The sequence below is a fragment of the Manis pentadactyla genome, chromosome 2 (genome assembly GCF_030020395.1).
Source record: "Manis pentadactyla isolate mManPen7 chromosome 2, mManPen7.hap1, whole genome shotgun sequence".
NCBI classification, from domain to species: Eukaryota; Metazoa; Chordata; class Mammalia; order Pholidota; family Manidae; genus Manis; species Manis pentadactyla.
Genome location: NC_080020.1, coordinates 155,466,216 through 155,488,774, shown reverse-complemented (window position 1 = coordinate 155,488,774; position 22,559 = coordinate 155,466,216). Strand labels below are relative to the sequence as shown.

The following is a 22,559-nucleotide window of genomic DNA, read 5'->3' as shown; positions in this document are numbered from 1 at the left end:
CCACCGGCTCCTTGCGCTGGGCCTCACGGGACTGGTGGTTCGAAGCGGTCCCGCGATGCTTTCCACTGGGGGGTGGGGCGGAGATGGTAGACCGACTACAACTCCCAGAGGGCAGCGCGGCTGCAGTCGCGGGCGCTTCAGTTCCCAGGATTTCTTGGGCCTTCGGGCGGAAGCGGCCGGACCCGACGACTGCGGGAGGCCGGCCTGGAGGTTGAGGGAACTTGCACCGTGGGACCTGTAGTCGGCGCGGCTGACTCTCCCCACCTCCTCCTACCCGCCATGAAGGACTCGCTGGTGCTGCTGGGCCGTGTCCCTGCACACCCGGACTCCCGCTGCTGGTTCCTTGCCTGGAACCCCGCGGGAACCCTGCTGGCCTCTTGCGGTGGTGACCGTAGAGTCCGCATCTGGGGCGCGGAGGGTAAGGCTCGGCCCGTTGTGCGACCCGTGCCGCCGAGGGTTCCGCGTGCGCGTAGTGGGGGTGCCAGGCTCGGGGAGGTGCGTAGCCTTCGCGGCAGGCCGACCCCGAAAAGAGTTAAGGGCCAGGGGAGAGGTGGGAGAGGCCTTCTTCCAGTTGGAAGGTATCCACTCTGAGAGACTTGGGAAAGGAGTTGGTAGAAAGGAGTTGGCAGGTACGAGAGGCAAAAACGTCAACGGACAGGCTGGAACTGTTGGAATTGAGAGTTGCTGAGGCAGGAAAATGAAAGACGGGAGGGTGATTTGCCACACAATGACGTTGAAAATTTTATCCTGAGGGCATTTGGGAGCCCTTGACAGTTTTAAACTGGGAGAGTGACTCCTCAGATTTGTTTTGGAAGGATGTCTCCAGGGGAAGTAGTCAGTTACATCTTTCTAAAAGCATGTTGTTACATAACCATTGAGCTTTGTGGACAGCTTGGCTAGCCCCCATTATCCAATGGCATTGATGTGCTACTGCACCCTCTTGTGCACCCAGCTCCAGAGCCTGGCCTGTCCTTTGCTTCTAGGTGACAGCTGGGTCTGCAAATCTGTCCTTTCTGAAGGCCACCAGCGCACTGTGAGGAAGGTGGCCTGGTCTCCCTGTGGCAATTACCTGGCCTCTGCCAGCTTTGATGCTACCACTTGCATTTGGAAGAAGAACCAGGATGACTTTGAGGTAACCAGGCTGGATGGGATCAAGATTGTTACCTGTTTACTCCACAGGGGCTGGTTCAACCTGGACTAGTAGGGTTGTACTCATGAAAAGGATCCCAGGGTCTTAGCTGCTGCTGATCCCTGTTCCTCTTCCCTTTTCAGTGTGTAACCACCCTGGAGGGCCATGAAAATGAGGTCAAGTCAGTGGCCTGGGCCCCATCTGGCAACCTACTTGCCACCTGCAGCCGAGATAAGAGTGTGTGGGTCTGGGAAGGTGAGTCCAGGTCCTTCCAAGGTGCAGTTAGGAGCCACCACTGGACAGACATCCCCCTCTGTGTCCTGACAGGGTCAGCTCCTGGGCTCCTTTTTTTTCCTCCCACAGTTGATGAAGAAGATGAATATGAATGTGTCAGTGTCCTCAACTCCCATACACAGGATGTCAAGCATGTGGTTTGGCACCCGAGCCAGGAGGTAAGAAGCATTCTGTCTTGGTGAGAAGGGATTCTGGTGTGGAGGGTTGTGCCTTGCCTTTCTCTGTTCTTCAGCCTTAACATGGCTTGTACAGAAATCTCTGTCTATGACTGAGAGACATTAGTCTCTTTATGAACACAGAGCCCTAGGATTGTACTATCCTAGCAGGGAGAGGTATTGGAACCATAGGCACTTCCTGGGTCATACGAACAAGTGTTGTTTTCCTCACTCCCCAGCTGCTGGCCTCTGCCAGCTATGATGACACAGTGAAGCTTTACCGGGAGGAAGAGGATGACTGGGTATGCTGTGCCACCCTTGAGGGCCATGAATCCACTGTGTGGAGCTTGGCATTTGACCCCAGTGGCCAGCGCTTGGCATCTTGCAGTGATGACCGTACTGTGCGCATCTGGCGTCAGTATCTGCCAGGCAACGAGCAAGGTGAGGGGCCAGGAGACTTGGCTCTCAGGAGGTTTACTGTCTACTAAGGGCCTAAGACACACAGATGAATCATAGCAAATTGAGATAGAAAGGGAAATATGCCACGAGAGGGTTCCAGAGAGAATGCTGGAAGAATCAGGGAAAGCTATGTGGAAGAAAGGCCATTTTATCCACACCTAAAAGTGTGTATAGGATATTAACATAGAAGAAGTTACCACAGGAAGAGAATTCTGGGTGAAACAACAGCATGAGCAAAGGCATTGAAAATGGGAAAGCTTAGACTTAACACCACGTACATGATTCTTCTAAATGGAACACCGAGTGTAAAAGGTTTTAGGAGCAATAAGATGGATTGGGCTGGCTGGTGGGTGGCCTTAAGTTAGGCTAACTAGGAAAATGTGGGATTCACATATAAATCAAGTATAAAAATCAAATGAATAATCATATCTGACTTGGTTGTTTATAGTTCATGATGCATGATCAAAACCGAAAGTTTCTGTGATATGACTGCCCTTGTACTGTTCACTGTGTAAGAACTTATTCACTATGTAAGAATTTGTTCACCATGTAAGAACTTGTTTGTTACGCTTCAGAAGATTGGAGACTGTTGAGAATTAGGCTTGGGGTTGATTAATGATTGTGCATTGAGTCCCCTATACAGAATTTTATTGTTGTTAACAACCATTTGATCAATAAATATGAGAGATGCCCTCTCAAAAAAAAAAAAAAAAGTTAGGCTAACTACTCAAACATTGTCTGCAGCAAAAGGTTTTTTAAAGGGAAGGACATTTCCTCCTCAAAATTCTACAGTTAAAATACCAGCCTGTAAGGCAGATCAGTGAGGATAGGGACAGAATAATGAAGAGGACTCATGATTGAAGATGGGGATGAGGGAAGGCAAATAGGATCTCCTCTGTAGCGAGGCAGTTACCCCCGAGGTGCCTAAGAGACAAGTCGTGTCTTAGGTTCAAGAGAAGTCTGTTGTGCAGGGATGGCATGCAGCGGCTCTGACCCCAGCTGGAAGTGTATCTGCACTTTGTCAGGCTTCCACTCCAGGACCATTTACGACATCGCTTGGTAAGACCTCCATCTCTTCCACCCCTAACCTACCCCACCCTACCCCACCCCACCCCACTTTGGGGAGGTCTTAGGGAAGTCAAGACCCTGTGCTGCTCTTTACCACCTTTGGGAGTACAGGGAATAGAGAGCAGCTACCTCATTTCTTGAGATCAGTCCAGACATCTGTCATGTTGGCCTACAGCTGGCCAGCACCGGGGTTCACAGGAGAGCAGGAAACAGACTTAGATCAAGGCGTGCACCCACATTAAGATCCCAGGCTGTGAAGGCAGCACCAGCCTTTGTGGGGTCGGGTGTAGGTAACACAGCATCATACCATCCAGAAATATTTATTACTGAAACTGGATTCCTGGCTGGGATTTTTTGGGTTGGTAACACTGACTACCCCTTTGGAGGCTAGAAGAGCCATACAGTTCATACAGGAGAGTTAGGGCAGTTCTGGCCCTAGAATCTATTCCTAGGAAATAGATGACCCCAGTGGCCAGCGCTTGGCATCTTGCAGTGATGACCATACTGTGCGCATCAAAAAAGTTGATGTGCGTCTAAGCTTTATTTAGGTTGGCAGAAATTTAGGAATAACAAAAGTAGACTGAAGTGTGGTAAAATTCAATGGCCTATTATATCACTATTCAAAAAAATGGTTATAAGTACCTGACAAAGGGAACTGCTTATGCTAGTGAGAAATTGCGGGTCAGAGTTAGGTTGTTTTTTAGATTAATCATATTGGGGAAAAACCCGGAGAGCAGTACTTAAAGATTTAACAGGGGATGTTTGTGACTAGATGTTAGGGAAGCTCTTTTTAATAAGAGACTTCTAGCTAAGGCCTGATGTTTGGGAGGAGAGCAGGCCAGGGATCATTCATAGAACCAATCTCTTTACCTAATTTGCGAGGTTGGGGAGGAAGGAGCCACCTGCGTCCCCACTGATGTACACGTTCTTCCCAGGTGTCAGTTGACAGGGGCCCTAGCTACAGCTTGTGGGGATGATGCCATCCGGGTGTTTGAGGAAGATCCCAGCTCAGATCTGCAGCAGCCCACCTTCTCCCTGACAGCCCACTTGCCTCAGGCCCATTCCCAGGACGTCAACTGTGTAGCCTGGAGCCCCAAGGAGCGGGGGCTCCTGGCCTCCTGCAGTGATGATGGGGAGGTGGCCTTCTGGAAGTACCAGCAGCCTGAAGGCCTGTGAACCACCTCGACCTTGGACAGAAGCATGGTTCCCAAAAAAATGTCATTAAGACTTTCCTAGCCCCCGAGTGGACTTGAGCATCGTTGGGTTGGCCTTTAACTTGGTTCTCTTCCATTGACTTGGGTAGACATGCAGAGCCACAGAACTTCTCACTCTTTCCCCCCTTTTGATGTGGGGCCCTTGGTAAAGATCCACAGAACATCAGTACATTGTAAGTGTGCCACAGATTTTGCTTGCTTTAGGGCACTCTGTTAAGATTTTGGGGGGTGAATATATTATTTATAACCACTGTATCTATGTGTAAGAGGGCTGTATCTCAGACCTTTCTGAAATTGTAAACTTGATAAAAATAACCTGAGTCCCAAGTCCAATTTTGTGTTACAAGGACATTCACAATATAAAGAATTCCATGGTGAGTCTTTTTCTGAAATAGGTTTTGCCTTCCCAATTTCTGGGTCATTCGTTGCATTTAAGACATGAATCAATTAATATTGATAATTTTTTAACATAGGCTTTTTTAGAGTTAAGAGATACCTCTGCTTTCCCTTAGAAATCCTCATGTATCTTCTGTGCTATGATGGTAACCAGGGAATGCTGAAAAATAAGTGGGGGACATGAACCCTAAAAAATTATTATTGGCCATAGGCCATACATTTTCAGTGGGGCTAAAAATTGGTTCTTGGGTGGGGGACAAAATTTTAAGAGACAATAGTTTGTGACCCTCTAAAGGACTATAGTATGACAATCCACAGTATGTAGTATTAAGTTTTTATTGTGGGGGCAAGTAGGAAAAAGATGTCTTGTAAGGCCCCATAGGGGAGCAGTAATGAGAGAAGGTAGAGCCTCACTGCCTTAAGGCAATCAGTTCTTCAGTCTCCCTCAAGTTGTCGTGAGTCACTTACAAATGCATTTCAACCTGACTGCCCCCAGATTTAGCTTCACTTAGTTTTTTACACCACAGAGATCATGGCCTTAGATTTTGAAGACATCTGAATGTGGTTAAAGTGCAGTCTGTAGAGCCCAGAAGCCCCAAGAGCCTTTCAGGGGTATCTGAGAGGTCAGTTGTTGGCACCTTGGCAGGAATCAAAGCAGTGGCACTAAATACTAGTAGTCTTCACTGCCTTGTTCTCTTGGTAAAAACATTGCCAGCTTTTTTTTTTAGAAATGTCCTTGATAGAACCAGTAAAAATTAATTGTACTAAGTTTTGACGTTGAGAACACTGCTAATACTCTGACAATAGGAAGCATGCATAGAGTACTTCTGCTTAAAGCACACTACAGTATTGCTATCTTGAGGAAACAGTTGCGTAACTGAGTTGTAAGCTGAACTGTGTTCCTCATGGTATACCATTTCTACTTGAAAGAACTGACAAATGCTAGACTTGGCTGTTTGGCATTTTCTAGGAAATGAATGGAACAAGCCTTTCACTTAAAGGGAAACTGATAGTGTTGCCAATGATAAAATAAAGCTTTCAAGCAAAAATTAGAATTTTTGAAAACCTGTATTGCCACAATGAGCTTGGTGTCTTCCCAGTACTTTTCTGATGAGATTGGTGGTGTAAAAATGTGATTATTATGAAATGTGTCATTTGGAAGGTATACATAATTCAGTGAACCAGTGTTCTCCAGATGACTAATGCATGTTACAAATCGTACATGGGTAGACGCTTATTCAAAGTATAAGATCAGTGGGTTTTATGGTAACAATACAAAAAGCTCATTAATAAGGTTTGACTCCACACTGCCCTTAAGACTACCACAAGTGGAATCTCCATGTAGTATCAAAGAGCCATAATTACCTGAGGAGGCTATTTAAAAATTCCCTTTCCCAACTTCATATCTGTGTAAAGTCAGCTTTATTCCATTTTACTTCAGCTGTCTACAAGGTTGTAGAAAACGGATATGAGAATTCAACTGTCTTCTATTAAACCAGATATTGAAGAGATTCGTAAAAATGTAAAATGCCATTCATCTCTCTGGATATGTTTTCAAAGTTATTTTTCATCTTTGAAAGTTAACCATTTTTAAATGCATTAAATTTTGATTTTTAGTGTAGTAACTATTAATGGGTATAACCTAGATAATAAAAGCTTTTGGGGTTAATTTTTTATAGTATGAAGTGGTCCCTAAAACCAAACCATTTGAAAACTGCTGACCTGGGAAAAATATCCTTGAGAATCACCTTACAATTTTATGTGTGTTTATTCCTAAAGAACAATAGAAAGCAAGAATTTGAAGAGGAAAATTTGTGGGTCTGCCAAGATAGGCCACACCAGCCGCTACATTTAAAAACCCCCCTTGATGGGAGGGGATGCTGCACATCTTCAGACCTCTAACCTCTATCCACTAAAATTCAGTGTTTGTTCCTGCAGTAGAGCTATGTCTGGGTAGCAGGTGGTGAACCAGGGGTATAAAACTGGCTAAAAAGAAGGTAACTAAGGCCTGTCTCTTCCTCCACACTGACTGAAATGGCTGCAGGTGACAGCCCAATTAAAGAGCTGCCTTGTCCTCTATAAATATTCATTGTAAGCAAGTTCAATGGCTAAACAAATCTTGGCCAAGGCCTTTAGGTTAGAGAAAGGAAACAATTTGGAATTGTTGCAAAGACAAATGGTTTCTCCAAGTTATTTTATTAGAATGCCTGACTCACAAGGAACTACAAAAAACATGCCTAAAAATGCTGTACACACAGCCTGACAGCTACATGACACCTGCAGATGCGGAATCCAAAGTTTGGATGGCAGGATGTACCAAAGGGGAAAAGTAATGGAGGTGGGCTGGGATAGCTCCTACAGACTGGCTGGACCACTTGTCCACAGACCAGGTCTCCATGACTGAGACCCCAATACAATTGTGCACGCTCCTCATTCAGGGCCAAGCCTCTCCTCTGGGCAATGTCTCTGGACTCAGTCTGAGTCGCTGTCTGTCTCAGCCTCCTTTACGTCCACGCTGAATTTGTATTCCTGGTCACATCCCATGTAAGCGTCACTCATGAAGTACAGAGTGTAGTTGTGGGCACCAGTGGCTGGGGCCACGAAGTCAAGCTTCACCTAGAGAAAGCAGGCAGAAATCAGGGTCAGCATGGACATGGGGGAACAAACAAATGCTGGGCCTGTAGAGATACTCACCTTGGCCTTCTGCTGCAGGGTCAGCCTCTTGATGGAGATGAGGCTATTGGACTTGGCATCTCCGATCACCACCCACCAGCCTTCTTCACGTTTCTGCAATGACCAAAAGCCAAGAACTTCAGCATGTAAAACTTGATGGCCACATGAGACCATAGTTTTAAAAATAGGAAAAAAACTATACAGAAAGCTCTTAGCTTTCTGAAACTTGCTCCTGACATACAATTGATAGAATTAAGATTTTCAAACTGTTGAAAGCTATCTCAAATGAACTCAGTGGTTAGGTAGTTGATGAACTTGTGTTGGTTCTGGCTCATTTCCTTTTCCTTATTCCACAGCACCTTCCCCCATTTAGTGCTTGTCAATGAACCCCTGATCCCATTATTAGAGATCTAGTCTCTGCAGGCCTGGGAACTTTGAGTTCCTCAGAGACCCTGTTAAGTAAAAGGCATACATGCCAAATGGAGATGAGCCTGCTGGCAGAGAGTCCAAAAAAGGCCACATGTGTATTGAAGAAATCCTGTTGCTGGCCAGTCCACTGTCGGAAGGCCCAAGTGTTTCAGTTTAAGGCACTCTTTTCTCAAAGCCTTTTAAACAACTAGTTTGTAAAATTCAACACTACAGTGTGTCTCTGGTTTCTGCTTTCCATCTTCATAGTCTCCCATATAAGGAATCAAGACTTTCTTTCTGGTAGTAAAGAACCAAAGAAACACAGAGAGAGTGAGTGGCAGTGAGAGAGTAGAAGTAACACCAATTAGAGAAGCGCAGCTGTCCTGCAGCTGTTGAAAGACAAATGCACCTTACCAGTTACAGAGACTGACTATATTGCACAACGATGCTTTTCACAATAACCAGTCCTCTAAACTGTTCTGAAGTAAAAGCAAAAGTCACCCATGGCCCCAAGATTAATGCTCAGCCTTGTGACTTCACTGTTACGCTAAATTTCCCTCCCAGTGACAGTGTGCCCTTGCACTCTGGACTCCAGCCAGTGGATAGGCTCCCGGTGGGCACCTGCAAAGCCAGCTACCAGGACATACCTGTGGAAAGAGAGGTGCAATCACAGGGCCTGTGACTTCCTCCTCTCGCTCCAGCTGCACCAGCACCACAACTGGCCCGCCACTGAGGGAGAAAAATAGAATAGTACATCAGTGCCTTGGCAGTGGTGTCCCAGAGTGCGCTGGCATGCTGGGCCCAGATGGGACCCTGGACAGGGCACCGGGCCTCTGGCTCACCTGCGGATGCTATCCTTATCCACTACTTCGTAAGACAGCTCGATGTTAGGGTAGCGGTTACAGAAGCGGGCCACGTCGGCCATCTGGCTGTCAGACAGCTGGAGCAACGCGTTTCGCTCTTCATCCTCCATCTCCATAATGTCAAACACACTCTCCACCCCCTGCAGTGGGTATTCACGTCAGGGAAAAAGAATGTGTATGAACAGCAAATGAAACTGGCTCCAAACAGCTAATTTACCTTCCTACACTATCAGATCATCTAAAGAAGACACAGCTTCAGAAGAAACAGCCCACAGTTGTCAGGCTCTCTAAGGTCTCAATAGCTCACACTTTCACAGGAACCAGAACCAGAAATCCTCCCTACTGTCTCCCTTTCCACAACCCACCAGGCCAGGACACCTGGCTCTCAGGCTCAGCCACCTAACACTCTGGGTCCAGGCCCAGCTCACCTTGTCTGTGCAACGTTTGATGTGCTCTGAGGTGAAGTGTGGCAGCTGTTTCAGGTACGAGTCCTTGGACCACATGGCTTGGGTGACCATCTGGGCCAGTTCCATGGCTGCCAGAGCAGGGCTGAGCCACCCATTGCTGGAGAGGACATCCACACAGGCCTGGATGAGCCGGATTGCCTGAAGAGGGATCGGCATGCATGAGCACGTGGAGCTGGAGCCACTACTTCACATACCACACCAGCCCCTCCAGCCCGTTCCCAGCTGTACCCACACTATACCTTGCTAAGGATTTCCTCTGTATCTGACTGCAGCTCAGCACTCAGTTGCATGCGGGACAAGTGAGCCTGCAGAAGCAGGTTGGTCTTGACGTGTGGGTCATTGAACTTCGGGTTATTCAGCTTATGTGGGACCTTCTGAGCCAACTGGAAAGTGGAAGAAAAATAACTGGTGATGAACAGGTGACCCTGCTGGGGACAAGCTCTAAGGCCCAAAGCAGCACCCATCCCAAGCTCACAACCCTTTAAAACTTGAAGGGTATGGGTGGGGAGATGGGTGTGGTACAGAAGAGATGTGTATGGGTGTTAGGATTTTCCTGTGTCTGCCAGGGACACCATGTGCTCTGGGCACACAGGCCAAATTTCAACTCTAGGGACGTTCTCCCAAAGCCTAGATGTCCTCACCTGCCGGAGGAGGTTGTCCTCGTGGTGCCGGATGGGAATGTTCTCGTACTCTGCCGCATTGGAGATGATCTCGATGAGTCCCCGCACCTTGGTCTTGGCATTCAGGGACATGCTGAAGAGCTCTAAAGGCACAGGAAGGAGAGTTAATGCCTGGGGTCCCCATGGTCTGCCCTGCAGTGCATCCCTCTGGGGAACACATTGGGCACTGGAAGCCCCATCATCTCTCAACCTGGGGGGCTGCAGACCCTGCATAAGAGTCTAGGAGTCCCCACAGACTCAGACACAAGCCCTGGCTGGCTGCTCACCAATGGTGGTATAGTTGATATAATAGTAAGCAGCAATCATGCCCAAGTTCAGAGGTGCCACGTCCATCTCATCCTCAATGCTAATGCACTTGGACTGCTCCAGGTCACTCAAGGTCTGCTCCACAAGCTCGGACAAGTGGTCAGAGAGGTGACGATGAGAGATGCCTGTGAAGGTGATAGTTAAGTAGACAGTCATAGGGAGATGGCCATTAAGGGTGGTGCAAACCACAAAAGGAAAACATGGGCTCCCAAGACCACTGACCCTGCAGGTTGTAGTAATTGGGGTTCTGTGTCATGCGGCGGTACAGAAAGGTCCAGGTGAGGTAGTCCACAGCATCCTGCTTATTCTCAATGGTCTTGGTGACAATTTCAGCATTAAAGTGGTCATGCATACAGTGGTCCAGGTGAGACTCGACTGGCAACGGCTCATATAAGAACTTTTTGAAGAAATCCTGTGGATTAGAGAAAGTAATAAAGAGCCAATGACAAATCAATACAGATGGCCCTTGGGCAACAGACACAGCTAATACAAAAATGATGAGCTGGGTCTGGACCTGGTATGGTGGGTGTGCATGCCTGTTCCCACTGACATCACTGGTTATTTCTGTAGTGAGAACAGGGCCTAGCAGTGCCTAAGAACAAAATGGAACCAGCCAGAGGGTGAAGATCTCAACACATGGAGTCAACAAAGCAGCAGCAAAAACAAAAGGTTACAAATTTCCATATGGCTGAGAGGCTCATTAAAAAAGCAATGTAGAAAATAAAAAGTAGTTGACAGAAAAAAAATGTTAAAAAGTAACTAAAGACATCAAAAGAGTAAGCAATTGGTTCTGAGCCCCAGCATCTGCAGATGGTGCAAGCAGCCAGGACTGACCTTTTTGGAGCCCTGGCACATGATAACACAGCGCCCCTCATCATCCTGCATAGGGCGGTTGGCATGCCCCACCATCTGAAGCACATCGTAGATGGGGTAATCCACGTACCTGACATAAGAGAACAAAGGAGGTAAAGGCACCTCAACACAGAGACCACATTCAGAAGGCTCTTAACTCCCTAAACATCACAGAAGAAAATATAAATAGGGGAAAATATGGGCACATGACAGCAGAACCGTGTTTATTAAGGTCTTGTGCTCAGGCACTGGTTTCACTTGTTTATCTAGACATCACAGCTTTCCAGCATAAGAGTTCTGACTTCATTGCTCAGGGTCCTTGAACCAAACTCATCTTACACCAAAAGCAATTGAACTCCCCATTAAAGGACAAAGTATGTAAGTCAAGCCTCTAAAATTTAACAGCTGTGTACTTTGTTATGAAATTACCCAACTTAAAAAATCCAAAGCTAGAAGCAGATTCAGACAGTAAAAATAAGCCCATAAAAATAAACCTCATTTCAAAATAATCTGCAATTTGGGGAAAAAATTACTGAGTTAAATTATTCAAGCTTTTTCTAAGAAAATCTGAACCTTCTACTTCTTACTTGTCACCAAAAATGTGTGTGACCTGGACTGAGTGACTGCCAATCTATAAAATTAGCAGGTTAACTACATAATCTCTAAGGTTCCTCTGACTCAAACTTCCTGGTTCTCCAATGTGCTGAAATACGGGAGGACGACCATTAAAGCAAGTATGAGCCTAGGGTCTGAGAATAAAATTTCTCAACCACCCAGCTGTGGTGGAAGTTTGGCTAGTTTTTTATCCCCTAACATCTTTTCTCTGTGAGAGCTAAGCTCTAGATCTGCAGATGTTACTTCCATTTTAGGAGGGAGGTTCCCATACAGAGCACAGTCCGACTCACGCATGGATCTTGCCATTGTAGTACTGGGTGTCCATGATGATCACCAGGTGAGCAGCCACATTCATGCCCCAGCAGAGACTCCGAGAAGCTACCACCACCTGGATGGCCCCTGAGTGGCAGAGAACAGACGACAACTGAGTGCAAGGCTTCCTGGGTGAGGCAGATTTCCTGCCTCCTGGGCAGGCAGGGGCTTCTCTTGTGCTACGTTTCAGGAGTCAGTGCAAAGCTAGCTGGGAAGGAGGCCTAACATGACTAAGAGGGCTGCAGCCCTGCTTGGGGGACTATCGCACAGGAAACAAGCCAGGAGCAGATTCCTAAGCCTAGGGAAAGCAAGACTTAGACACAAGCCTGACAGACTGGCCTGGCTGACTTGAAAGTGCTAGTAAGGTCAACTGCACTGCCTCAGAACATGCAACAGACCAAGCTCTGAGTGTGGTCCAAATCACACAGATTCAAAGTTCAAAGAGTTAAGTGATTCTGGCAGGAGCATATCCATGTGGCCCCACCCAGCAGTTCAAAATGATAATATATGATAATACTCTGTACAAAACACCACAGATCACAGTGGCCCACAGACCACAAAAGGAAGGCTCAGTTCTACCATTTACTATATCTTTAAGGTCTAACAACCCTGGCAAGTCTGGTATCCATCGAAAACCAGGCCTAGTGGCTAAAGGTCCCAGTCTAAAAAACAAGGTTCTGAAATACTACAGCCTTACCTGCCTGTCTGTTTTCTCACGTAACAAGTAGGGACAGTATTTGTCCCACCTGCATTACAAGGTTACTGGGAGGATCAAAGGAGATGATAGATGACATAATCAAGAAAGCAATTTGAAGATGACTGTGCTATGGAGAAATCCCACCCATACCCTAGTTAGTGTGCCTCACCTGCAGTATCCTGGATGTAACCTCACTCTGGGCCACAAGCCTTTTTTTTACCTGAGTTGAAGAGCTGTTCCACTAGACGTCGCTCCACAGGGCTGAGCCCCTCATGCAGGTATCCCACTCCATTTAACAGTGTTTCCTTGAGCGTGCTGTCACTCAGTTTCTCCAGGTACGGGATTAGGTCCTTCTCGGTGCAGTGCAAGAACCTAGGCAGCATGCACGGATTCAGCTTAGTGCAGTTATCATCCCTGGCCGCCACCCTTCCAACTGTGTAGGGCCCAGCCCCTAGCCAGAGGGGACTAATCCCACTAACATACACAGAACACCCTTTGGGATAGGCCAAAGTCCCCCAGCTGCCCTCCACACCCACCCCCAGATGCCAGGCCTGGCCCACCCCACCTCTGCCGCTGGATGTCTGCTGCACACGTGGTGAGGATGTCAATTGCAGTGAGGCGGGTCTGCTTTCGAGAAGGAACAAAAACAATGACTGGCTTCTTAGGAGAGTGCTTGGTGATAGCATGGTATACAGGCTTGGCCATGGAGAGCAGGCGAGTCTGTGTATGGCTAATATTGAAGCCCTGGAGACCAATAAAGAAAAGAGACAGAGGTTACAAGACCTGGTACTCTGGATATGAGGCCACAGGGCAATGGGAAGAGCAGGTCCTACCTGAATGTGCAGCTCCAAGGGCACAGGGCGCACGTTAGGGTGGAAATTGAATGTGGAGGTGGCACTGCACCCCAGCCAGTGGGCCACATCCTTAGCATTTGAGAGCGAGGAGCTAAGTGCCACAATACGAATGGGTCGCTCAATCTGGGAGGAGATGTAGCGCATACGGGAGCAGATCACCTCTAAGACAGGCTGGGAGAGAAAGGAAGGGAGTCACGTCAGGCCTAGGCGCCCATCCTTTACCCTATTACACTGTGTGTACAGCCCAGTGACTTAGAAATGATCTCCTGGTTCTTCCTTCGAGGTAGGGCTCTCCTAGTCTCTGGTTACTCCTCCTCCACAACAGCCAACTTTCACTAAGCAGTGCTGTTTCCCAAGAGTACTACCAAAAGTCTCACACCGTCCTTTCTTTAAGAGTGACGTGACAACCAGAATCCTCTCGGAGAAGCCCTCACCTCTGGCCTCAGAACCAAATCTAATGCCCACAGCCCTCTTCTGTGCTGCAAGGTCACTTCATACCCCATTCTCGCCCCCGATGAGGTGGACCTCATCCACAACGAACAGGCTGATGTTCTGGACATTCTTGCGCTGCTTCCACCGCCGGGAAAGGATGTCCCACTTCTCAGGGGTGCTGATGATGATATTGCCTTTGCCCAGGAGCTTCAGGTCCGTGCTCGTCTCCCCCGTCAGGAGCACCACCTTCTTGCTGAGCCTGTCCTGGAACTTCTCGTACCAGTCTATGTACACCTGGCAGGGAGGGAGACAGAGGGCAGAAGGTATCAGGCCATGCCAGGCAGTGTTTCGTTTATTATGAGAAAAACCTGAGATGCCAGAGACACCTGTTGATCTGTAGATCTCAAGCTACTTTATAACCCACACCAACCTTCTAGCAATGGAAGGGCTTTTCTTTAGTACACCAACTGAGGAAATGACTGGGAGAAAGCAAACAGTCTTGCCCTGACTGACCCTACAAACCTCAGGGCTTAGAAAACCTTGATCTGGACTCACAAAGGGAAACAGCTCGTGGGAAAATGTACACAGGACACAGCCCCACATCACTACCTGCTCTGCCAGTGCCTCCATGGGGGTAATGTAGACACAGCGCCCCTCCGAGCTCTGCAGCAGCATCCGCAGGATGGCAAACTCCGCACAGATGGTCTTCCCACTGCCCGTGGGGGCCCCCACAAACACATTGTCATCACTGTTGTACACGGTGTTAAACACTGAAAACCGACAGAGGAGCAGTGTGAGGACTGAAGAGACTCAGACTGGCTATCAGGACAAAGGCCAACATCAACAACTCAGCTGGTCAGCCGAGGAGTGCCAACCACGGAGGGTGACGGCCCAGGGGCCTCTAACTGGGGAAGAGGGGAAGAGACCAGGATCAAGAGTTCAAGTCCCGTGGAGCTCTGAAGGACAACAGAAGCAAAGGCAGCCAAGTATCTTCCTTTGCTTCTCTGCCGGTCTTCTCAGGAACCAGGATGCAGAACAAAAGGAAACTGGCTACTTTCTCTGCCCTTCCCACACTCTCTTATGGCTCCTGGAAAGAGTCTAACATGGAAAGAAGGTAAAAGCCAAAGCCTGAAACTGAGTTCGAGTCCAAGTTCTATTTATCAGCTGGCTCACAGGGGTGCTGCTCTATGCCTGATCCTCATCTGTAAAATAGGACACCAACAGTAGTAGCTCAAATAGTAAATATGTCATAGGTTTGGTGGAAGGAATAAAAAAGAAACACCCATGATGTACTGGGGGTATGACACCAGTGTGGACGCAGCTGTTACTTGAAACAGTGATGGGGGGGCCTCTGTCAACACTGCACTCCGGTTCAATACCAGCACATCGGGGTAGGTGTCCAGCCTCCCGAGACTGAGAAACAGTAACACCCTGTGGTAAGATCTTGCTCTACTGGTCCTCAGTGACACGTGCACAGACGCAAAGCAAATCTAACGGTAACCAGGACTTCTGAGGAAGGACCACATCCTGGTGTGGACCAGCGGCTGGTATGAGCACCCATGCTAGTCAAGCACCTGCACACCCTAATTCCTTTCCACCCACAGATCTGTCTCTAGGTGACCCTAAAAGGCCCCCCATGGGAACTGACCACCTGGGAATAGACATGCCCACCTTGGGTCTGGATGGGGTTGAAGAAAGGGAATTTATCTTGGTAAAGGCTCTCAAAGGCACTGTTCCTCAGGGCAGATACGGGCAAGGGCTGCAGGTCTAGGAGCTCAGTGGGCGGCGGGTACTTCTCTGGCAGGATCAGGTGCCGGAAGGAGACAGGCAGCTGGGTCTCACAAGCTGCCAGAAAAGGAATGGAAAGGTGGTAAGCAGCCTTCTCTTACCTCATAGCCCTCTGTGCACACTGCAAACCCCAAAGCAGCATGTGGGCCATCTTCCCCAACCAAGCCTGGCCGGGTACAAGGTACAGACATTCTGCTAACTGTGCTGGGAGGACCCGCCCCAAGAGTCCCACAGCAAGGGGACACTCACAGAGCCAGCGGTCGGATACCACTCGGATGAAGTACTGAGGGGGCAGCGGTTCAAAGACAGGCACGAAGAATGTAATGAGGTGCTCGTCCTGGGCATACTTCGCCTTGAGCAGAAAATACTCATGGTGCAGTATCACCTCACTGTCCACGTCTTCCACCAGAATCCAGAAGGCCTCAGACGAACCATGGACCTGCCAGCACAGCACAGTGTGGGAACACAGCCCCTCCAGCTCAGCTCTTGAGATCACCCTGAAACCAGTCCCCGCCCCAAGCAGCACCTCACCTTCTCATCCCACTGGAAATCGGGAGTGATGGTCAGCTCCACCTTCAGGGTGGAGCGCGTGATTGGCTGCAGGTGCACTGACAACTCCAGCTTGGGGAACAGGTGGACATACTTGTGGATGGTCTTCCCCATCTTTGGCATGCGGATCAGCTCCCCTATGGGGACACAGGAGGAGTCCTGGGGCTGCAGCCAGCCTGCCTGCTACACCCGCAGATTCTACTGGGGGTGGGGAGCAGGCTCTTCCCTTTGCTCTCAGTGGAACCCAGGACATTCACAGTCCCAAGACCAAAAGCTAACTAGCCTAGTACTTCAGTGGCACTCAAGAAGTGAATGTTCGGTCTTGGGGCACAAGGCCTGGGAAAGGGAAGCATGAAGGTTTAGAAAGACATCTGCACTCTAAGTACGAGAATGAAAGTTTCCCACGCACCTATCTCATTATGATTCAGGTCATACAGACGCTCAAAGGGGAAGTTTTTCTTCTCAATCTTCTTCACTACTTCCTCAGGGAGTTTCCGGAACTGGCGCAGAGGACACATGGACTGCCACCTATCCAGAGCAACAAAACTGTTAGTCTCTTGTTCAAGGCCTGCAATAAAATGCCTTCCAATAGATAAGCCATGACCACACCACACAAGACACAGTCACCAAAGAGAGACATTCAAAACTATGCCAGCAGTGAGACCTGACAACCAACACTCACCACCACCCTCCTCCCACCCTGCTCCACCCCAAAGGGCCTTCCCTCCTCCCAACTTTCACCCAGGTGTACATCACTCTTCATGCATCAGGACCAGAGACAGGATGCACTCCAAGGCTGTCCACCATACCCTTGGTCTGGGGACCCCAATATGGGGTGACCAGCTTCCAGGTCCCTAGGCCCTTACATGCGTTTGTCGATCATCTTGCAGAGGTTCAGGGTCTTGTCTGTAAGCTGTGCCCAACCTCGGTTTAGGACAATTTCAAAGATGGCACGCATCAACCGGCCAGCTGACTGGGGAGAGAGGAGGCATCCCCTGCTAAGTCACCACAATCCCCAAGCCACTGAAGCCACTCTACAGGTGGTTTACTCAGCTTAGCCACACCAACTCAAACACAAAGTGGAATTACTCTTTCCTTCTCTCTCTATAGTAGATGCCTGCTGAATGCAGAATAGTCAGAAAAGTGCAGGTCAAGGGCACTGCACATTTTAGCCTAATGCTCACTGCATGATCGTAAAGGTTTTGGCTCATTTAGCATTTAGTGTTCTTGCAAAAATAGGGTGCCAGTGACTTGCCCTAAAAGGTAAAGACAGAGTGGCTAATAATAAAGCCTCTTGCCCTTTTTTGGATTTATTTCGTGTACAGCAGCCACAGTGGGAAGTCACTCCCTGCAGTGAAGTTGACGCTATGTCTTGTGGACCTCCCCAGGGGACTGACTCCCCAGCACTCTCTTTGGACCTTAACTTTCCCACATGCTCAAGATCAGAAAAACAGAGCAGCTGTATCATACATGCATCAACCAACAAGCCAACTGGGGGAAACTCAGCATCCCTTCTCCCTCACTAGCATCAGGCCTGCCTTCTCAGTGACTGCATGTAGGGACTGCAACTGTACAGAACCCCCCGCTCCTGACAGCACAACCCAGGGCTCACCTGTGTAACATACACCATGTCGGCCATCAGTGCAAAGCCTTCTAATTTCAGCTGCGAGATGAAAGCTTGGAGAAGTACGTTGATCTGGAAAAAAGCAAGGTCAGCCAGGAAGCCAATCAGTAAGCAGTCCAAGAAAGCAAATCACACTTCTGTTCTTGGCATCCATGCCACATAAGATCTTCCACAGCTCTTGATTTACAGACATTAAATAATTGCTACTTCACAGAAAAAGAACATGTGAGAAGGATGTGAACACTGTGATAACTGAGCAGGTCGCCAGGCATGAACCCAAGCTCAAGGCTCATCTTTTGGAAGATTATGGTAACTACCTGATCCTCACCCCAAGCAGAGAGGGGGGAGCTTACCTTTGCACTGGGTTCCTCAATGCTTTCCTTTACAGGGATGGGCACCCTCTCCAGCAACTTCTGCAGCTCCAGCTTCTCTTCCTGCCACAGGAAGCAAACAGGTCAAGGAAAAGCCAGGTGGCCAAGGAGAGAACCATGCAGTGACATGGTGGTGAGCACCAACTCCCCGTCCCAACATGCTGTGTGGACTCACCTCTCTCACAGTGATGTTCTTGAACTCTGAGGATAGCGAGAAGACTCTGAAAAGCTCAATCTCACTCAGGGTGGGCTTCAGCAGCTGGTTGTAGGTCTGCACTGTATCATTGGTGATGTAGTAGTGGCTGGCTATACGGCCCAGTTCTGTCACCTGTGAAGAAGAAAGAGTCAATCCAACACCACTTGATAAACTGCAACCTCTGTGGACAGGAGGTGCCCAAAAGATGAACTCACAGCCACACATGTGCCTGACCCATGCACCTGATGAAAGATGGGCCAAGAAGCTGACCTACATTGAACTGATGCCCCAAAAAGATAGCTAGATTAGCTGCCTCAACTCAAGCTACAGGAAGGAAGCACCATCAGGTTTTCTTACACCATTTCAGAAGTTCCTAGGTCAAAGGGCACAGTCCAATCTCACCTGTTTTTCTACTGTTCCAATCAGTGGGCAATTAGATAGGCAGTATTCAAATTAAGAAAACACTTTGAAAAACTGTCTCCTGGGGCTACAGTTTTTGCTGAGACCTCTGCTCAATACCTCAGCCCCCTCACCTGGAAGTTGCCTGTCTTCTTGTCATACTTGACCAGATTGTTCTTATCCAACATCAAGGCGGCAGTATGAACCAGATCCAGTCGGCGCTGGTCCAGCAGAGGATCTCCCTTGAGGTCATCATGAGAGATGCCATAGAGGGTTGGGGATCGGAGCATTCGGATATACAGGTAGGCATAGCCTAGCCAGTTCACTGCATCCTATAAGAGACAGCTCCTGAGTCAGCATGGAAAACTGAGGTCCAAATGAAAGTTCCCAGGGATCACTTAGAAATAAATTCCCAACTATACAGATGACTCATTTCTAAGATTTTGGTAACAAGGGGAATCATCAGCCACAGACCCAAGCTTACGAGACTGCTGACACTGAAGAGGTGGGGCACAGGGTTGGAGAACCCTGATGCTGGTGGCCTACAACTCCACAACAGAGACCTGGCACTCTGGCCTCTCTAGAGAAGGCAAGAAGCTCCCAGGGCAGAGCCCTCCTCTACCTTTGCATTCTGGACATTCCCCAGTACGATTTCTGCATTGAGCATGTCAGGCAGCTTTGACACCATCTGGCTCTCAATAGGAAGCTGCTGATTGAGGAGGGACAAGTAGTACTGCAGCTCGCCATGAGACGTGATGAGTATGCCTTCACCCTTGGTGTCATACTGGGGTCTCCCAGCTCGTCCCAGCATCTAGGTCAGAGACAGCACATCAAGAGCGATACGGGCACAGAATTTCAGGGCTTGATTCCGGGCTTCTACTTTACAGAATTTCACCTTCTGTCTGCCATCTTTCCAGCACCCTTGCCTTTTATACATGGGGTACTTTTCCCAGCTGAGAATAAGAACAAAGGCTCTGTACCTGCAGAATGTCCAGGGCCCCAAGTTCTGTCCAGCGCCCCTTCTCTGGACTGTACACCTGGGTGCCTTTGATGATGACTGTATGTGCGGGGAGATTCACACCCCAAGCCAGAGTTGCAGTGGAAACTAAAACCTACAGAAGCAAGGTAGTAAGAAAAATAAATGTTACTACCAGAGGGTCAATATCCCCAACTTGTCTAGGCAACTGGCCTCAGAGCTTCCAGCAGGACTGAGGTGGATCCTGAGGTTAATAGACAATTAGAAATACTAAAACTACAGGCTATCCTGAGAGGGAATGAACGAGGTATTTTCCTTATGAGGCCTTATTTGGCAATGACTGGAGTCACCAACAGACTTGGTCTGTTACACTTCTCAGACACTTTCCTAAACTCACTCATCTTCCCTCATGCAGTATGTGAAGAACTGGGAGAGGTGGCATGAAGTGTATTTACTGTATCTACCACAATCCTCTGACCTGGGATACCTGAGCCAGAAACAATGAAGTACCAGGTGAAAACATAGGGCACAACTTTTGACATTTTGGGTCTTCTATTGCTTGCTCTTTGCCTGCCCTCACCTGAATGTGTTTATCGGCAAAAAGATCCTCTACAAGTGTCCGGTCAACTCTGGTCATGCCTGCATGATGAATAGCAAAGCCATAGGGCAGAAGATCCTTCAGCTCCAGGTTCTGTAAACAGAAAAGGAACAGGTGATGAGATGAGCCTTCCTATGGAAACTCCCAGATTACCAAGTATACCCTTCACACACAATGCTCTTCCTGCCCCTTACCTATTTCACATAACCACATCCAAACAGTTGACCTTAACCAGTGTTCACCACTAGCAGCAAGATGCAGTCCTAGAGGACTGTCTGGACAACCTCAGAACGAGCCAGTTACCAGGTAGGAATGAGAGCGGGGCCTGTCTCTCCTCACCTTGCACTGCTCAGCTTCAGTCCGAAGGACTTCTGTGGAGGCTGAGCCCTCTCTCAGAAACAGACCCAGAGTGTCCTTCTCTAGGCACATGTCCCGGATGGCTCTGGCTGTCTTCCCAGTTTCCTTCCGGGAATGGACAAACACCAGCACCTAAGCAGAAACCATGGTTTGCCACAGTCAAGAGACACAGCTCCCACAGGGGCTCCCACAGCCCTGGGGCACCAGCAGCAGGAAGCAGGGGCTGCCCTGTTACAGGCCAGAGGCCGAGGTCTTAAAGGGCGGCAGTGGCAGGAACATACATGGGCTCAGAAGCCAAGATGGGGCTGGCCAAGACCCTACACGAATGGACCTACTCTGTACAATGACACAGTCCTATGACTGGGAAACTAACTTTCAGCAACTTATCTTTAATGAAAAGTTTAGACATCATATGGATGCAAATTCATGAATCCCAAGAATTTGTGTTCAGGTACATGACAAGATTCTAAGCTACCTGAAGAATGTGTCCACAGAATAGCAACTAAAGCATTATATAAACTAATGGGTACTTGGCCTTGATTAAAAGACTTATGAGACTAGCACCATTTTGTAGAAAATGAAGTCTTCCAAGTATTTAATGCCAAAAAAAGATTTGTCTCTTCATCTAAATTCGTATGCTTTTTATCAAAAATTCTTAGACTTCTTTTTATCACTTTCCCTTAGTTTTGCTTTGGTTAATATAGCTAAACCCAAGGTTTAATTAAATTTTAAAAATGTATTTTCTAGTAAAATGTCCTCTTTGACTAGCTTTCATTTTTCACCTTTATTTTTACTGTGTTTGTATTATTTATTGTAGGACACCCAAATCTTTTATGGAAGGACCCTTGATAATGTTAATAGCCAATTACCTGCATCTGAGTGTTTCTTTTTTTTGGGAGTTTACAAATTCAATTTCTTTAATAGCTATAGGACTATTCAGGTTGTCTAGTTTATAGAGGCCGAGTTTTGGTAGTTGGTGGTTTTTAAGAAACCGGCCCATTTCTTCTAGGTGGTCAAATTTATGTCTAGACTTGTTTGTAGTACTCTTTTATTATCCTTTCAAGGGACACAGATTGTGTAGTAATATCCCATTTCATCCCTGATACTGACAACTGGCACTGTGTCCTATCTTTGGCAATCCTGCCTATCGATAGGTCAAAAATTCAAAAGAACAGAGTTCAACAGTAATAAGAAACCACAGACAGACCTGATTTTTTCCAGCATGTTCCATGATTTTCTCATAAACTATTTCATTCATGATCTGAAAACGCTTGATTGCTTTTTTCTCTGTGATACCCACGTAAGTCTGTTCCAGAGGCACTGGACGGAAGCTAGAAGTTCAACAATTACACAAATGAGGCTTTTAGCCAGAATACTCAAGAAACAAACAGTTCTTTTCACTCCTGGGAGCAAAACATTTTTTGGACTCACATCATACTAAAACCCAGAGGCCCTTCTAAAACTCAATCCAATAGAGCTTCCTGGAAAAGGGGAAGGACAGCAGGAAGGTCACCCTGGTTAAACTTCTCCTAGTCTTTCTTATACCTGTTGTCAAAGTAGAAGAGGCCCTTAGCAGGATCAACACGCAAAAAGGTGGCCACATCTTCATAGTTAGGGAGGGTGGCGCTAAGACCAATGAGTCGCACATCCTCTTGGGTCATCTCAATGTTTCGGATGGCCCTGGCTACCAAAGCTTCTAAGACAGGACCTCTGTCATCATGGAGAAGGTGGATCTCATCCTAGGAAGAGGAGGGCAGCATATTACCTCTAAGACTAAAGAAATGTAGCCCCTTTTCCTGGGGTAGTCCCACTTTGTAGGTACATACC

The 22,559-nt window shown here is 47.9% G+C and overlaps 2 protein-coding genes across 3 annotated transcripts in view; one reads left to right on the top strand and one right to left on the bottom strand.

Annotated features, from left to right (window-relative positions):
- Window positions 1-102: 102 nt before the first annotated feature.
- On the top strand, window positions 103-5,784 carry CIAO1 (cytosolic iron-sulfur assembly component 1). Of its 2 annotated transcripts, none has more exons than XM_057496978.1 (7): window positions 103-418; window positions 984-1,132; window positions 1,273-1,384; window positions 1,493-1,581; window positions 1,818-2,019; window positions 2,985-3,096; window positions 4,041-5,784. In XM_057496978.1, the coding sequence occupies exons 1-7, from the start codon at window positions 280-282 to the stop codon at window positions 4,279-4,281; spliced, it is 1,044 nt and encodes a 347-aa protein (XP_057352961.1). In that variant the 5' UTR covers window positions 103-279; the 3' UTR covers window positions 4,282-5,784. The 2 variants fall into 2 exon arrangements, with proteins under 2 accessions (XP_057352961.1, XP_036735864.2); XM_036879969.2 differs by having other exon boundaries at window positions 106-418; window positions 3,009-3,096.
- Window positions 5,785-6,894: 1,110 nt separating this feature from the next.
- The window catches only part of SNRNP200 (small nuclear ribonucleoprotein U5 subunit 200), a 38,635-nt gene continuing 22,970 nt past the window's right edge, over window positions 6,895-22,559 (bottom strand). Inside the window, exons 15-45 of the mRNA XM_036879967.2 lie at window positions 22,278-22,471; window positions 21,940-22,063; window positions 20,715-20,864; window positions 20,358-20,468; window positions 19,782-19,913; window positions 19,424-19,612; window positions 18,936-19,133; window positions 18,382-18,534; window positions 18,189-18,269; window positions 17,824-17,907; window positions 17,078-17,184; window positions 16,621-16,739; window positions 16,194-16,348; window positions 15,912-16,101; window positions 15,546-15,719; window positions 14,484-14,644; window positions 13,941-14,168; window positions 13,422-13,613; window positions 13,154-13,332; window positions 12,809-12,960; window positions 11,870-11,978; window positions 10,947-11,055; window positions 10,335-10,524; window positions 10,073-10,237; window positions 9,768-9,889; window positions 9,366-9,509; window positions 9,088-9,264; window positions 8,639-8,799; window positions 8,444-8,525; window positions 7,410-7,502; window positions 6,895-7,331 (exon numbers count right to left, since the gene is read on the bottom strand). Of these exons, the coding sequence (XP_036735862.2) occupies window positions 7,188-7,331; window positions 7,410-7,502; window positions 8,444-8,525; window positions 8,639-8,799; window positions 9,088-9,264; window positions 9,366-9,509; window positions 9,768-9,889; window positions 10,073-10,237; window positions 10,335-10,524; window positions 10,947-11,055; window positions 11,870-11,978; window positions 12,809-12,960; window positions 13,154-13,332; window positions 13,422-13,613; window positions 13,941-14,168; window positions 14,484-14,644; window positions 15,546-15,719; window positions 15,912-16,101; window positions 16,194-16,348; window positions 16,621-16,739; window positions 17,078-17,184; window positions 17,824-17,907; window positions 18,189-18,269; window positions 18,382-18,534; window positions 18,936-19,133; window positions 19,424-19,612; window positions 19,782-19,913; window positions 20,358-20,468; window positions 20,715-20,864; window positions 21,940-22,063; window positions 22,278-22,471 (4,569 nt within the window). The 3' untranslated portion in view covers window positions 6,895-7,187. The remainder of the gene's footprint in view (window positions 7,332-7,409; window positions 7,503-8,443; window positions 8,526-8,638; window positions 8,800-9,087; window positions 9,265-9,365; window positions 9,510-9,767; window positions 9,890-10,072; window positions 10,238-10,334; window positions 10,525-10,946; window positions 11,056-11,869; window positions 11,979-12,808; window positions 12,961-13,153; window positions 13,333-13,421; window positions 13,614-13,940; window positions 14,169-14,483; window positions 14,645-15,545; window positions 15,720-15,911; window positions 16,102-16,193; window positions 16,349-16,620; window positions 16,740-17,077; window positions 17,185-17,823; window positions 17,908-18,188; window positions 18,270-18,381; window positions 18,535-18,935; window positions 19,134-19,423; window positions 19,613-19,781; window positions 19,914-20,357; window positions 20,469-20,714; window positions 20,865-21,939; window positions 22,064-22,277; window positions 22,472-22,559) is intronic.

What these genes read in the sequence shown, in the direction of transcription:
- CIAO1 (XM_057496978.1), top strand. Translation starts at nt 280, where the DNA reads ATGAAGGACTCGCTGGTGCTGCTGGGCCGTGTCCCTGCACACCCGGAC. An exon ending in AGAACCAGGATGACTTTGAG is followed by an intron (nt 1,133 to 1,272) that starts GTAACCAGGCTG and finishes TTCCCTTTTCAG; the next exon opens with TGTGTAACCACCCTGGAGGG. An exon ending in TTTGGCACCCGAGCCAGGAG is followed by an intron (nt 1,582 to 1,817) that starts GTAAGAAGCATT and finishes CTCACTCCCCAG; the next exon opens with CTGCTGGCCTCTGCCAGCTA.